Below are 18,298 nucleotides of genomic sequence, written 5' to 3'. Positions count from 1 at the left end.
AAAAAAAAAAACAGATATAGATAATAAAAACTGAAGCCCTGTATCTACTGTAAAGCTTTTTCAATTGTGATTAAATTGGTCTGGATATAGTTTAGTATAAGCGATTGATAGTCACGTGAGGTGTATGATGGCACCAGTCCATTCATCCTCATGTTGACTTACAATTTCTCCATGTTTATACTATGATACAATTCATGGAGGTCATGTTGCTGAAACAGCACTATTTAGATTTTTTTTATTAAAAAAAAGATGACCAGTTTTTTAAATTATTATTATTATTATTATTATTATTATTATTATTATTATTTATTATTATTATTATTCAATGCTAAATGATCTGAACCCTATTCTACTTCCTGCCGTGCATTGTCCATTACTTACAAAAACACACAACTGAAACATGCACTTGAGCTGCTGCAGAACTGGGGCAGGCAGCTAAAGGAAGATCGTTCATATGACAAACTTCCTGTCAATTACAGTACAGAGGACCAAAACAAAGTAACTGTAAACTCATTCTGCAGCTGCAGCTGAGAAGCACAAAAACCCCACAGCCTTGGTCAGCGTGCAATCACCCACTCAATGGGTTGGCAGGATCACCTCGGAGAAATCCCTCTTCACAAAATGATGCACTTTCTGTTGTCTTCCTTACAGACGCACGCCCTCACCTTCCACAGATAACCTTTATTTTCCAGCTTTGGTGAGCCAATAGGAGGAGGGAAAATCCTGCTGGGACCGACAAACTCACACCCTGAATGTAAAAATGTTTTCTTAAAAGATTGTGAGATAAGAGGATGTGTGGGAGACTCTTTATTAGCGAATGCGTTGATAACTATTACTACTTGCAGTTTGGAGTAGTAGTGAGGAATGACTGACCCTGAAGAAGGACGCTTAGTGATGTCTCACAGGACCCACATGTGCCTCACTGCTGTGACTCTGGTTGTGTTGCTTGTAGCAGCCTGTACACTTGGCATCGTATTATCACAAGTAAGTGCTTCTTTAACAGTCCTACCCACACCTTACAGGTACAACAGATAAGCTACCTGTGATTTCTAATTCATAGACAGTTCTTAGACAGTTCTAAGGAACTTTAGATTTTATTTTCCCATTATGTAAACGGCATAGATATAAAGATATAATGGATAGTGAATGCATGGTAAAGCAAGGACAAACCTAGTAAACTGCCAGTTCTAGCAAACCTGGTAAACTAATAAAACAGGTGGAAAATTACAATGCAGATTTGATATGTTAAACTTTTCTAAGGGTACGTTTGCCATTAAGTAATCCAGTGAACAGCTATCGATATGTTGAAAATATTCTTTATTGTAGAAAATATCTGAATTTTGAGGTACAGGAGGTGCGTCTCTCCCTGTCTTTACCTACACACTTCTATCACTTAAGATGTTGTTATATATATTCTTGTTAAAAAATGTAATTATGAGTTATCAAGAGTATCAGAGTTTGGAGATATCTGGAGGAACCTGTCCATCCGGCCATACCTACACTATATCCTTTGTGTGAATACTGTGGGTGCACGTCGTAGTGAACCACATATTCATGATGCTGATATGTGAAATGATAGCATTGTCTAGCACAAGATAGTGAATGTATGGTGAGCTCCGTCATCTTTTGGAGGATGTTGTTAGAATTTTGTTTACTAAGCAGTAAGTAAAAAAAAAAAAAAAAACGCTGCTGAAGTTGTTTTATTGTTTGTAGAAATGTAAGCTATAAGTTCAGTAATTATTTAGAATAAAAATGCTTTCATAAAAAATCAATAATAACAGGAAGCAAGCTATTTTAGCAACCCTTTAATATGCTGTATCTCTCAAGACTGTCAAAAGTGGTATCTTTGCTCTATGAATTAATAACCAGTTTCAAACTGCATTCAAACTGCATAAAACTAAAATATACACGTTGTTCCCATTAATATCATAAAGCATTGAAAATAAAGGGGAAGCCTGCAATGTGGATCTTAGCTTATTATGCTACAATATGTATTCATTGTTTTATTTTTTCATGTTTTTGCTGGTATTTGTGATACTTACATAAGTGTGAGTGTCAAGACAATTGTATATTTTAGTAATCTGTTAAGGTGAGTTGGGTTTTATTTAGAAACAATATAGTTTAGCAAGCTCTCAGCTCCCTCCTGTGGGCACGGGTAATGCAGCACATTATTAATTTTACAGTGCTGAAATTTATACAAACAAGTTTATACAAACAAGTACAATACTATAGAAGTTTATACAAACAAGTACAATACTAAAATGGAAAGGGATATGACTTGTTAGATGTATGTGGTCCTAATACTGGTTAATACTGAGTATTACTACATGCAAAATTCCCTGTTGTCTTTTGCTCATTGTGTGGCTCCAGGTTCCATGATAACTAATATATAACAGCTAGTAAATATTGGTGGTGGCTGTAATGTATATTACTTATATGTTTGGCCCCAGCTTGAATGTAACCACTGCAGTTAATAAACATTTACAAGGACATTTTTGTGGCTATCAGCTCTAGCCATTGTGTTTTTTATTGAAAATTATATATATTATTTTTTTTTTTTTTTTATGCCATGCGTGGTTTCACCTCAGCATTGACACTGGCTGCAAGCTTATTAGCCACTAGTGAAAGCAGCAGATTGGTTAATGACAGGGAAGAAGGCAGTTGCATGCAATGAACTGTAGAAAGTGTAAATGAAACTAAACCAGACCACAGGAGAGCTTTCTTGATTTGAAATACATGTCTGCAGTGCCACATGCTTCTTTCAAAACTGCGTGTCTACAAATCATTAATTAGCCCATTTAAGTGTCATTCTTTCTTGTTTTTGTGCTGAAGAAAAGTGCTATGAGAGGCTGTCTGCTTTATTGTAATACTGACACAGGTTCACTTCAACAGCTTTACAGATTCATTCAAGACAGTTGTTGGCATTCAATGAGCTGCTTTTTCATCGGTTCCCCAGTATACCCCTAATTATTTGAAGTGGAAAATGTGATGATTTTAATAATTGTAAATAAACAGCACTGCATATAATGAACATTATTACCATTGACTGTCGATAGGACTCCAATCCAGGACACTAACAAACTTGATTTGGTTTAATTCAGTTGAATTCACTTACTTATCTGTCCATACCCCTTTAGCATCTTTATCAGATAGAATGGATCTTAATTTAGCAATGAACTGAAATGATAAAACAAAGCCTTTATAACTGAGCTAATGTGGGTGTCCAAACACAGTTCAGAATCCATAGTGATTCCCAGGCTTTTCACATTATTGGATGGAGTCAAAAGGAGTTTTCAATATGTGGTGATTGAGCTAAACTGTGTGTGTTGCTTTAAACATTGAGCTGGATTCATAGTTTCAGACGGTTTTATTTTTTAATAAAAAAAAGAAAGGAGATTAATTTAAAAGCATGAAATCAAACTAGAAGAGTATACAGTAACAACATTATGGGTGACAACCAATAGCGATTCTTAATAGCATAATAAACCTCTTTGGAGAAGTTACTGTAAGGATGGATAGAGTATAACTTAATATTGGACTTTCAAAAGTCCCTTGACAAAATGCTGCATGAAAGATTAATTCTTGACTTGAAATCAGTGGGTATGCAAGGTGGATAAATAAGTGATTGAAAAACAGCAAGCAGAGTAGCTCTAAGACACTTCTATAGGGGCTCTGTTCTCAGTGGGGTGACTGATCGTTCATTGCACTCAGCATCTAGACAGTGCGGAAATCAATTCAAAAGACAAACGCAATTCTTCTTAAAAGTGATACTGTTAGTAACTGAATAATGTCCTTTAAAAGCTTCACCATAAAGAGCTCTCTGGATATATGTTAAAATGTAATTGTGACATACAGGCAGGATCCAAATACCCCCAGATTTCGGGATTTCGACATCCGAAACTGTAATGTCGAGCTCGCTTTCCATAATGAGTCACTGTAAAAGTATTTCATAGTATTTCACACAAGTGTACAGAGGGTATTTGGAAAATTGGTTCAAGCAGTTTGAGATTTCATGTTAAAAGGGTTGGGCTCATTCTGTTTTCTTTTTTTCCATTTCAGAGAGATACTAAACCGTCAGCAATCAATCAAGACCCACCTTCCAAACCCAAGCCAGGTTGGTAAACTTGTAATACATAAATAAAAGGGACTGCTAATAACCAGGTGGTTTAATATTTCAATGTAGATGTTATAGAGTAGGTGGTTTGAAATGAATGGTTTCATTATTTTATATGTGGGTGTTTCTATTCATACTTTCCCCTGATTTTATCAGTTTTGTTCTGCGTCCTACTTAAATATGTTTTTATGTTTGTTATTTCCATAGCGGGCTGACAAAAGGGATTTTAAAACATGATGTATACTTTTCTTTTGGAAAATGGGAACACTGTGACATTGAAACTGCAAATAACTTTAAAAAAAAAAAAAAAAAAAAAAAAAAAAAACACAATTAAAAAAATTAATTCAAATGTAGAGCCATCAGTAATATAAAAAGGTTCACCTCTCTATCAGCTCTCCTGACCTCACAGGACAAAAGCTGTACCACATAATATAGTTTTGCTGAGGTGGCAAAATATAGATTAGAATTGAACCACATAATTCATTAGTGATACCAATGTAGTTGCAGCAAAATTGTACTACTAATAAGTGAAGAATTTACAATATAACACCATTGTTCAAAGACTATTGTCCTTTTTGTTACAGTACACTCCCCCTAATCCAAACAACCACAGTCCCAATTGACCGGCACTATAATCTGAATCATCTGATCACAATGAAATGCATGCTGATAGAAGCTGTAGAAACATTTGCAACTGTCTGTATTTTATATTGAAATAAAAGTATCATGCTTAGAATTGTACTCCAATCAAACCATGGAGCTGAGCAGACTCTGTTCCTGTATCTATTTTTATTGTAGACTGGATTAGTGACACTTTGGTGTTTCACTTACTTCAAGCATTTCAAGGTGATTCAGGTGACTGGTGATGGGGACCCCTTCAAAGTTTTACGCCGCAAAGTACTGTAGAAATCATGTTAAGAGCTGTATTTTTTCTTTGTTTGAGTATGGATCTCCTCATGAACAAATCAGCCAGATTTGTATTGGAATGCCAGCCTCAGACTCACCACTGCCAGTTACTGGCTTCTTTAATTCCAATGTCACTGAACTGCATAAGGCAACTGCACTGGTTACTTCTAGTGTGTAAAACTGTAATAGGTCTTTTGCCAGGTTACCTTAGCTCTATGTTAAAAGTTAATATAGCTAGGTGTTTGCCGATCAGCATTTAGTTACAGATATGAGAGGGCATCCCCAAATGTCTCAGCTATGTCTTCCAATAGCTATGGAAGTGTAAATGTTTCTGATCCCAGATGAATGTATGATCGTGCTTTTAGAGTGCGCTTGTGTCAGTGATGTGAAATTCCAGCTGCATGCTGCTGGTGATCTTGCTATGCCACCCTGGTAAATGAGGTCTCTGTCTCAATGGCTTTATTCCTGGTTAAGAATGAATAAACAAATAAATCATATTAAAAGTACTAAAGCAAAATACTACAGTCTCACAAGCAAATAAAAAGCACACTGCATTTCTAAACATGCTGTATTGTTACCTTATTTTAAAAGTAATCAAAATAACAATTTAAAAACAAACAACTAAATTAATCCTGTTTATTTTCCTCAAACTGCCTTTGTCATTTAATGAACCAAAGTCCCTCAAACTAGCCTGTTCATTCTTGCTGGTTTGCTAAGTGCATCTACTTTCAATGGAACATAGAATTAGTAACATTCTACATCAGGTGGCTTTACTACAATTGACATGAAAATCTAACCCTATAGACGCACATGTTTGCTTACAGGTCAGCGTCTCTGTATTTTCGGTACTGCTGCTTTGCAGTATCTGCACCATGTGTTTTTATTTAAAAGAAACTGAGCAAGACTTCGACAATGTCGGTATCCTACAGTGGTTAAGGTGTGAGGTTACAGACGAAGCACTGCCAGTCATGCCTTTTCTCGTAAAGTCTCAGTGGCAACACCTGCACTAGCATGTCGTCATTCATTTCCTTTGTGATTCTCAGATAAACACTCACTGAAAAGGCTGTTGCAAGGTAAATGCAGAACTTGTGTCAGAGAATTCTACAATTCAGTAGCACAAGCCACACGAAATGTGTTTCCAATTCTACATTTGGTTTTGCTTTTGCTATTAAATGGTTTAAAAAAAACAAACACATAGATGGATTCAAAGGATGCCAGAAAAGCCACATTGATAGAAAATCAAAGTGAAACACACACACTACACTAACATTTTGGTTGGTTTGAGCCATGGTATGCACTGTGTTACACACAGACAGTAACTAGAGCTAGTGGATGAGGAAGTAATGAGTGACTGAAAGAAGCCAGTGGGCGGTACAGCGGAAACAATGAAGTACATTAACTTCATCTTATGGGCTTGGTAGTTGTCAGGTATTTTTCTGTTCATCAAAAAGGTAAGAGAGAATCAAGCTGTTATTAAAAATTATTAAATGGAAGTTAGCAGGTAAATTATCCGGCAGAACAAGCTGTTATATTGTCAATTCTTCAGTTGTTAGTAGTACTAATGTGAAGTTGTGGCATTTCTAAATAACAGAAGCCTGGTTTAACTTTAGCGAAGTAGACTACATTAATTGTTAACTGGAAACACTACAAGCTATCATTCAATTTGTTTGCATTGTTCATTATTTAAGATGGTTCAAATCAAGTAAGCTTATTTGTGTATAAATAAAACAACAAACAGGTCAGTCACTCTTAGGCCATTTTATTTTTCTTGAAAAGGCACATACTTAAAAAGCCTTTGCTAACAATTACCACCACCCCCTATCACTCTGTGCACCAATTACCACCACCCCTATCACTCTGTGCACCAATTACCACCACCCCCTATCACTCTGTGCACCAATTACCACTACCCCCTATCACTCTGTGTATCAATTACCACCATCCCTATCACTCTGTGCACCAATTACCACCACCCCTATCACTCTGTGCACCAATTACCACCACCCCTATCACTCTGTGCACCAATTACCACCACCCCTATCACTCTGTGCACCAATTACCACCACCCCCTATCACTCTGTGCACCAATTACCACCACCCCCTATCACTCTGTGCACCAATTACCACCACCCCTATCACTCTGTGCACCAATTACCACCACCCCTATCACTCTGTGCACCAATTACCACCACCCCCTATCACTCTGTGCACCAATTACCACCACCCCCTATCACTCTGTGCACCAATTACCACCACCCCTATCACTCTGTGCACCAATTACCACCACCCCCTATCACTCTGTGCACCAATTACCACCACCCCTATCACTCTGTGCACCAATTACCACCACCCCTATCACTCTGTGCACCAATTACCACCACCCCCTATCACTCTGTGCACCAATTACCACCACCCCTATCACTCTGTGCACCAATTACCACCACCCCCTATCACTCTGTGCACCAATTACCACCACCCCTATCACTCTGTGCACCAATTACCACCACCCCTATCACTCTGTGCACCAATTACCACCACCCCCTATCACTCTGTGCACCAATTACCACCACCCCTATCACTCTGTGCACCAATTACCACCACCCCCTATCACTCTGTGCACCAATTACCACCACCCCTATCACTCTGTGCACCAATTACCACCACCCCCTATCACTCTGTGCACCAATTACCACCACCCCTATCACTCTGTGCACCAATTACCACCACCCCTATCACTCTGTGCACCAATTACCACCACCCCCTATCACTCTGTGCACCAATTACCACCACCCACTATCACTCTGTGCACCAATTACCACCACCCCCTATCACTCTGTGCACCAATTACCACCACCCCTATCACTCTGTGCACCAATTACCACCACCCCTATCACTCTGTGTATCAATTACCACCACCCCTATCACTCTGTGCACCAATTACCACCACCCCCTATCACTCTGTGTACCAATTACCACCACCCCTATCACTCTGTGTATCAATTACCACCACCCCTATCACTCTGTGTATCAATTACCACCACCCCTATCACTCTGTGTATCAATTACCACCACCCCTATCACTCTGTGCACCAATTACCACCACCCCTATCACTCTGTGCACCAATTACCACCACCCCTATCACTCTGTGCACCAATTACCACCACCCCTATCACTCTGTGCACCAATTACCACCACCCCTATCACTCTGTGCACCAATTACCACCACCCCCTATCACTCTGTGCACCAATTACCACCACCCCTATCACTCTGTGCACCAATTACCACCACCCCCTATCACTCTGTGCACCAATTACCACCACCCCTATCACTCTGTGCACCAATTACCACCACCCCCTATCACTCTGTGCACCAATTACCACCACCCCCTATCACTCTGTGCACCAATTACCACCACCCCCTATCACTCTGTGCACCAATTACCACCACCCCTATCACTCTGTGCACCAATTACCACCACCCCCTATCACTCTGTGCACCAATTACCACCACCCCCTATCACTCTGTGCACCAATTACCACCACCCCCATCACTCTGTGCACCAATTACCACCACCCCTATCACTCTGTGCACCAATTACCACCACCCCCTATCACTCTGTGCACCAATTACCACCACCCCTATCACTCTGTGCACCAATTACCACCACCCCTATCACTCTGTGCACCAATTACCACCACCCCTATCACTCTGTGCACCAATTACCACCACCCCTATCACTCTGTGCACCAATTACCACCACCCCTATCACTCTGTGCACCAATTACCACCACCCCTATCACTCTGTGCACCAATTACCACCACCCCCTATCACTCTGTGCACCAATTACCACCACCCCTATCACTCTGTGCACCAATTACCACCACCCACTATCACTCTGTGCACCAATTACCACCACCCCTATCACTCTGTGCACCAATTACCACCACCCCCTATCACTCTGTGCACCAATTACCACCACCCACTATCACTCTGTGCACCAATTACCACCACCCACTATCACTCTGTGCACCAATTACCACCACCCACTATCACTCTGTGCACCAATTACCACCACCCCTATCACTCTGTGCACCAATTACCACCACCCCTATCACTCTGTGCACCAATTACCACCACCCCTATCACTCTGTGCACCAATTACCACCACCCCCTATCACTCTGTGCACCAATTACCACCACCCCTATCACTCTGTGCACCAATTACCACCACCCCTATCACTCTGTGCACCAATTACCACCACCCCTATCACTCTGTGCACCAATTACCACCACCCCTATCACTCTGTGCACCAATTACCACCACCCCTATCACTCTGTGCACCAATTACCACCACCCCTATCACTCTGTGCACCAATTACCACCACCCCTATCACTCTGTGCACCAATTACCACCACCCCTATCACTCTGTGCACCAATTACCACCACCCCTATCACTCTGTGCACCAATTACCACCACCCCTATCACTCTGTGCACCAATTACCACCACCCCTATCACTCTGTGTATCAATTACCACCACCCCCTATCACTCTGTGCACCAATTACCACCACCCCCTATCACTCTGTGCACCAATTACCACCACCCCTATCACTCTGTGCACCAATTACCACCACCCCTATCACTCTGTGCACCAATTACCACCACCCCCTATCACTCTGTGCACCAATTACCACCACCCCCATCACTCTGTGCACCAATTACCACCACCCCTATCACTCTGTGCACCAATTACCACCACCCCCATCACCCTGTGCACCAATTACCACCACCCCCTATCACTCTGTGCACCAATTACCACCACCCCTATCACTCTGTGCACCAATTACCACCACCCCCTATCACTCTGTGCACCAATTACCACCACCCCCTATCACTCTGTGCACCAATTACCACCACCCACTATCACTCTGTGCACCAATTACCACCACCCCTATCACTCTGTGCACCAATTACCACCACCCCCTATCACTCTGTGCACCAATTACCACCACCCACTATCACTCTGTGCACCAATTACCACCACCCCTATCACTCTGTGCACCAATTACCACCACCCCCTATCACTCTGTGCACCAATTACCACCACCCCTATCACTCTGTGCACCAATTACCACCACCCCCTATCACTCTGTGCACCAATTACCACCACCCCCTATCACTCTGTGCACCAATTACCACCACCCCCATCACTCTGTGCACCAATTACCACCACCCCTATCACCCTGTGCACCAATTACCACCACCCCCATCACTCTGTGCACCAATTACCACCACCCCCATCACTCTGTGCACCAATTACCACCACCCCCATCACTCTGTGCACCAATTACCACCACCCCCTATCACTCTGTGCACCAATTACCACCACCCACTATCACTCTGTGCACCAATTACCACCACCCACTATCACTCTGTGCACCAATTACCACCATCCCTATCACTCTGTGCACCAATTACCACCACCCCCTATCACTCTGTGCACCAATTACCACCACCCACTATCACTCTGTGCACCAATTACCACCACCCCCTATCACTCTGTGCACCAATTACCACCACCCCCTATCACTCTGTGCACCAATTACCACCACCCCCTATCACTCTGTGCACCAATTACCACCACCCCCTATCACTCTGTGCACCAATTACCACCACCCCCTATCACTCTGTGCACCAATTACCACCACCCCCTATCACTCTGTGCACCAATTACCACCACCCCCTATCACTCTGTGCACCAATTACCACCACCCCTATCACTCTGTGCACCAATTACCACCACCCCCTATCACTCTGTGCACCAATTACCACCACCCCCTATCACTCTGTGCACCAATTACCACCACCCCCTATCACTCTGTGCACCAATTACCACCACCCCCTATCACTCTGTGCACCAATTACCACCACCCCCTATCACTCTGTGCACCAATTACCACCACCCCTATCACTCTGTGCACCAATTACCACCACCCCTATCACTCTGTGCACCAATTACCACCACCCCTATCACTCTGTGCACCAATTACCACCACCCACTATCACTCTGTGCACCAATTACCACCACCCCTATCACTCTGTGCACCAATTACCACCACCCCTATCACTCTGTGCACCAATTACCACCACCCCCTATCACTCTGTGCACCAATTACCACCACCCCTATCACTCTGTGCACCAATTACCACCACCCCTATCACTCTGTGCACCAATTACCACCACCCCCTATCACTCTGTGCACCAATTACCACCACCCCCTATCACTCTGTGCACCAATTACCACCACCCCTATCACTCTGTGCACCAATTACCACCACCCCCATCACTCTGTGCACCAATTACCACCACCCCCATCACTCTGTGCACCAATTACCACCACCCCTATCACTCTGTGCACCAATTACCACCACCCCTATCACTCTGTGCACCAATTACCACCACCCCTATCACTCTGTGCACCAATTACCACCACCCCCTATCACTCTGTGCACCAATTACCACCACCCCTATCACTCTGTGCACCAATTACCACCACCCCTATCACTCTGTGCACCAATTACCACCACCCCCTATCACTCTGTGCACCAATTACCACCACCCCTATCACTCTGTGCACCAATTACCACCACCCCCTATCACTCTGTGCACCAATTACCACCACCCCTATCACTCTGTGCACCAATTACCACCACCCCCTATCACTCTGTGCACCAATTACCACCACCCCCTATCACTCTGTGCACCAATTACCACCACCCCCTATCACTCTGTGCACCAATTACCACCACCCCTATCACTCTGTGCACCAATTACCACCACCCCCTATCACTCTGTGCACCAATTACCACCACCCCTATCACTCTGTGCACCAATTACCACCACCCCCTATCACTCTGTGCACCAATTACCACCACCCCTATCACTCTGTGCACCAATTACCACCACCCCTATCACTCTGTGCACCAATTACCACCACCCCTATCACTCTGTGCACCAATTACCACCACCCCCTATCACTCTGTGCACCAATTACCACCACCCCCTATCACTCTGTGCACCAATTACCACCACCCCCTATCACTCTGTGCACCAATTACCACCACCCCCTATCACTCTGTGCACCAATTACCACCACCCCCTATCACTCTGTGCACCAATTACCACCACCCCCTATCACTCTGTGCACCAATTACCACCACCCCTATCACTCTGTGCACCAATTACCACCACCCCCTATCACTCTGTGCACCAATTACCACCACCCCTATCACTCTGTGCACCAATTACCACCACCCCCTATCACTCTGTGCACCAATTACCACCACCCCCTATCACTCTGTGCACCAATTACCACCACCCCCTATCACTCTGTGCACCAATTACCACCACCCCTATCACTCTGTGCACCAATTACCACCACCCCCTATCACTCTGTGCACCAATTACCACCACCCCTATCACTCTGTGCACCAATTACCACCACCCCCTATCACTCTGTGCACCAATTACCACCACCCCCTATCACTCTGTGCACCAATTACCACCACCCCTATCACTCTGTGCACCAATTACCACCACCCCTATCACTCTGTGCACCAATTACCACCACCCCTATCACTCTGTGCACCAATTACCACCACCCCTATCACTCTGTGCACCAATTACCACCACCCCCTATCACTCTGTGCACCAATTACCACCACCCCCTATCACTCTGTGCACCAATTACCACCACCCCCTATCACTCTGTGCACCAATTACCACCACCCACTATCACTCTGTGCACCAATTACCACCACCCCTATCACTCTGTGCACCAATTACCACCACCCCCTATCACTCTGTGCACCAATTACCACCACCCACTATCACTCTGTGCACCAATTACCACCACCCCCTATCACTCTGTGCACCAATTACCACCACCCCTATCACTCTGTGCACCAATTACCACCACCCCCTATCACTCTGTGCACCAATTACCACCACCCCCTATCACTCTGTGCACCAATTACCACCACCCCCTATCACTCTGTGCACCAATTACCACCACCCCTATCACTCTGTGCACCAATTACCACCACCCACTATCACTCTGTGCACCAATTACCACCACCCACTATCACTCTGTGCACCAATTACCACCACCCCTATCACTCTGTGCACCAATTACCACCACCCACTATCACTCTGTGCACCAATTACCACCACCCCTATCACTCTGTGCACCAATTACCACCACCCATCACTCTGTGCACCAATTACCACCACCCCCTATCACTCTGTGCACCAATTACCACCACCCCCTATCACTCTGTGCACCAATTACCACCACCCCTATCACTCTGTGCACCAATTACCACCACCCCCTATCACTCTGTGCACCAATTACCACCACCCCTATCACTCTGTGCACCAATTACCACCACCCCCATCACTCTGTGCACCAATTACCACCACCCCCTATCACTCTGTGCACCAATTACCACCACCCCCTATCACTCTGTGCACCAATTACCACCACCCCTATCACTCTGTGCACCAATTACCACCACCCCCTATCACTCTGTGCACCAATTACCACCACCCCCTATCACTCTGTGCACCAATTACCACCACCCCTATCACTCTGTGCACCAATTACCACCACCCCTATCACTCTGTGCACCAATTACCACCACCCCTATCACTCTGTGCACCAATTACCACCACCCCTATCACTCTGTGCACCAATTACCACCACCCCTATCACTCTGTGCACCAATTACCACCACCCCCTATCACTCTGTGCACCAATTACCACCACCCCCTATCACTCTGTGCACCAATTACCACCACCCCTATCACTCTGTGCACCAATTACCACCACCCCCTATCACTCTGTGCACCAATTACCACCACCCCTATCACTCTGTGCACCAATTACCACCACCCCCTATCACTCTGTGCACCAATTACCACCACCCCCTATCACTCTGTGCACCAATTACCACCACCCCCTATCACTCTGTGCACCAATTACCACCATCCCTATCACTCTGTGCACCAATTACCACCACCCCTATCACTCTGTGCACCAATTACCACCACCCCCTATCACTCTGTGCACCAATTACCACCACCCCTATCACTCTGTGCACCAATTACCACCACCCCCTATCACTCTGTGCACCAATTACCACCACCCCTATCACTCTGTGCACCAATTACCACCACCCCTATCACTCTGTGCACCAATTACCACCACCCCTATCACTCTGTGCACCAATTACCACCACCCCCTATGTGGACTATCACTCTGTGCACCAATTACCACCACCCTTATCACTCTGTGCACCAATTACCACCACCCCCTATCACTCTGTGCACCAATTACCACCACCCCCTATCACTCTGTGCACCAATTACCACCACCCCCTATCACTCTGTGCACCAATTACCACCACCCCCTATCACTCTGTGCACCAATTACCACCACCCCCTATCACTCTGTGCACCAATTACCACCACCCCTATCACTCTGTGCACCAATTACCACCATCCCTATCACTCTGTGCCTGCCATCCCTGCAGCCATGTCAAAAATAAAACAGTTTGCCTGATTATAAAGTTAAAAAAAACATCAGTATTATAAATCTATGTTGTTGTTTTGAGAAAAGTGTTTTATTGAAGCTGAAGACTAACCTTTTCTGAGAGGAATAAAACAAGTATGGTATAAAACGAAAAAACAACTCTTAACTACTCCTTCCTGCTACTGTAAAATGCTGTAAAATGTTATACTGTTATAATTAGAATATATTCATCTAAAAAAAAATGGCTTTGCACTGGCACTTTTTTAAAAATGCTCTTTATACCTACCTTTAAGAACACAGCTTGCTATGTTGTGCTTGTTTAGCACTTCCTTTAATAAGCTTCATGTGGGAAGTGTAGGTATAGCATTGTGCCCAGATGCCACTGGCACTGGCTGTGCATCTGTAATTAATAAATGCTCAGTAACAAGGCTGCCACCTTTAAAAGTGTAAACACCTCTCTTTAGGGTTACTACAAATACACGTTTACAAAATACATAAACTATAAACTAACATTAAGCAGCTGATAAGTCTGTATCACTGATGTATTTTTGCATTACGTTGCAAGCACATACTGACTCAATGGCATTTTTGGATCATTATTAAACAGCCTAGCTTTTTTCTCACAAGACTGGCTGTAGGTGTATTCTTTTTTTTACATACTTGAAAGCCAGCATGGGTATGCACGCTCTGTTAAGAATTCACAATGCACCTGCCTGAACTCAACTTCCTGACAAATAAATGCTCCTGTGGCATTAAATTGCCTTGTTGTACATCGTGATGCAGTGTGAACATTTTAAAAGAAACATTTTTTTTTTCCTTCTTTGTTTTGGTATCTTTAAAAATCTTTAAAAAGCTAAAAATATGAGATTAGTGGCCTGAATGGCTAATAGTTACAAACCCTAATGCAGAAACCTGATTCATCTTATTCTGCCACTTCTGATTAGCAAGTTGAGTTTCATACAATACTTCTACCTGCCTTTATACCTGAGCTGATCGCAAATGCAATGCTTATAATGAAAGATTCAATGCAACTGAACTATATTGTGCCTCAAAATTGAATGCGCTTTTAATCAAGGTAAGTTTAATTTTGAACTACTGCTATACTTCATTCTTTTCAAGTAAAAATGCGCTTTCATAATTTTTTGATTTTTTTTTTATCAGAAGATCTATTTTATGTTGAGTAGGGCTCATATATGGATGTTGCAAACTTGAAATGTTTGGTGAAACTGTTTTTGATCTTGTGAAAATGTATGATGTTCTTGACATTCTCCTCCCACTGAAGTCCTAGAAGATAAGAATAGAAGTTCTTACCATACCTATACAGCTTTATCTGCTGCATGGGCAGAGGCAGATTCCTGTTTATGAAAGAAGTGCATTTCAAACCTTTTCTTTCTTTGTAACATACCAAAACAGGAAATATTTTATTTTATTTATTTATTTATTTACTTTTATTAGATTATCAGACTCTGGGAGTATATGAAGGTATCTGTTTGCAGTTCAGTTGTACATTTTTACACTGGATGTAGGGCACGGCGAACTACTTTTTAATTTTCCTGTTAGCTAATTTTGTATTTTTCATCCGTGGGATTAATGTCATGAAATGTTTGTCTAAATGTGTATTTCACTTTAAGATACAATAACATTTTTTGGCATTGTTCTGTACCCTGCTCTCCGCATCAGCACAGCACTACTATTGCTACAGTATGCGGGTAGCATTGTAGAGGAATGGGATGGGTAATTCACACTGATTAACTGATTTTCAATACATATACTTGATGCAACTCAGTGAATGTGTAAGCTTCTTTGGTGTGTGTGGAAGTGGATTGGAGAAAGGGTTGAAAAATGCACATATCCTTTCAGAATCAATGCTGATTTCCACTTTCATTATATGTAACTGGGCTAATTGCAACACATTTCAATCTAAGTATTTCCATGAATTTGTTCAAGTACGAAAAATATATCTGAAATCCAGGAGGCAATATTTTCCGTAACATTGCATTGCAAAGTGATTTACATGCTGTTTTGCTTTACACTCGCCCAAGCTCCATTAAAATACACTGAAGGCACAGAAATCATGATTGAATATAAAGCATCTGGCTACATCCTACCAATTGGGCACCTTGTCCTTTCAATCACAACTTCAAAAAAAGCCACCTAGCCAATTAGTGGTAGGTTCATTACCTACCAGGTTACTGGGTCAGATATACATTACATATCAGGTTACTGGGTCTCTTCTGTGTGAGAGTAACCACAGAACAGTCATTATAATTGTTTCAAGTTAAAGTTATTTTGCAAAAAGTAATACATAGATTTTTTTTTTTTTATTATTATTTTTTTTTTTTTTTTTTTTAACATTATTACAAATAAGAAGATAAAGTATTTATCAACTCTGGAATACATATGTTTGCCAGTTAAACCCCAGCTCCTTTTGAATAACGTTTTAGGTTGTAGACCTTACAGATTTGATTTTAACATATAATCATGTACAAGAATATTATAATTGTATCATTTTTGTACCACTCGAAAAATAAATACCTTGGCAGCAGCATGCTCACCAAAAACATCTTTCAGCCATGCTACTGTCAAGCAGCGGTCGTACCACCAAGTTGCGCAACGGACACTTAACAAAATTACCGGACTCAGTGACAGACATGGGGGTGTATAGCAAACAGCAGAGCACAGTCCGATTTAAAGCACATTCTCCCATATATATAGAGGAGCTAAGCACACGAATATCAATGAAGAACAGCACAACTGTATATAGCTACAGGAGTTATCTAGGCATAATAATAATAATAATAATAATAATAATAATAATAATAATAATAATAATAATAATAATAAATTCAACTCACTAAGTGTTTTTGAATGTACCTTGCCGCCGCAGCTACATCGATGTCCTTTGGGCTTGTTGTTCCAGTTGCAATACGTAGACCTACATCAACACGACAGTTCTCAAGGCGATTCCTTGTGGATGTTTGAATTGAGTTAATGTGGCTGAAGCCTCGTTCGCAGCAACAGGTGTCAGGGCTCAGAAGTGACAGCCTTGCTGGTTTACTGTATTCATCCTCACTACTTGACTTAAACAAAATACACCATAATTTGATAACGTCACTGCCACAGCAGTCTGAGTTGAAAAGTGTCTTCACAGCCTCATCCTCGCAGTACAATGTATATTGCATTTCAACTTTGCTGGAGTTAATGTGCTTTATAAATCTTGCAGCAAGTTTTTGAATTTCTGAGACTGGTGGCTTTTGGTTGCAGGGGTCCAAATAAAGCATGCATTTCACCAGCTCTTTTTCAGGAAACCTGGACTTGAATGCCTGTTCAAGTTTTTTTGCATATTCAATGAACGTTGCTTTTACCTTAGCAATCTTCGTTTCTGACAAGTAGTGCTGCTCCTCACACTCCCTCAGTATCTCTGTAACCTTGGCACCAGGGATAGACAGGTCGCTTGGAGTTATGAAAGATTCCCATGTAGAATCCTCATTTGAAGGCTGTTTAAACAGCTTCAAAATTACCTTGCAGTATTTCTCCAGAGAACAGTATGCGTTGTATAGATTTGAGTTCTCTTTCTGCAGCGCTGGATTCATTGATGCAAGAAGTGGCAAAACCCAATTTAAGAAACTTTGATATAGAATGAATTTAGGAGATTGTAGCATGTCATGGATATTCTAGCA

At 42.6% G+C, this 18,298-nt stretch overlaps 1 protein-coding gene across 1 annotated transcript in view; it reads left to right on the top strand.

Moving 5' to 3' along the window:
* Positions 1-352: 352 nt before the first annotated feature.
* LOC121307047 (lymphotoxin-alpha-like) overlaps positions 353-18,298 on the top strand; it is a 29,424-nt gene continuing 11,478 nt past the window's right edge. Inside the window, exons 1-2 of the mRNA XM_041239131.1 lie at positions 353-984; positions 4,060-4,114. Coding sequence (XP_041095065.1) covers positions 865-984; positions 4,060-4,114 — 175 coding nt within the window. The 5' untranslated portion in view covers positions 353-864. The remainder of the gene's footprint in view (positions 985-4,059; positions 4,115-18,298) is intronic.

This window comes from Polyodon spathula, chromosome 52 (assembly GCF_017654505.1).
Source record: "Polyodon spathula isolate WHYD16114869_AA chromosome 52, ASM1765450v1, whole genome shotgun sequence".
In the NCBI taxonomy this organism is placed as follows: Eukaryota; Metazoa; Chordata; class Actinopteri; order Acipenseriformes; family Polyodontidae; genus Polyodon; species Polyodon spathula.
Note: the sequence above shows the minus strand (reverse complement) of the source record. Positions and strands in the feature narration are given on the sequence as shown.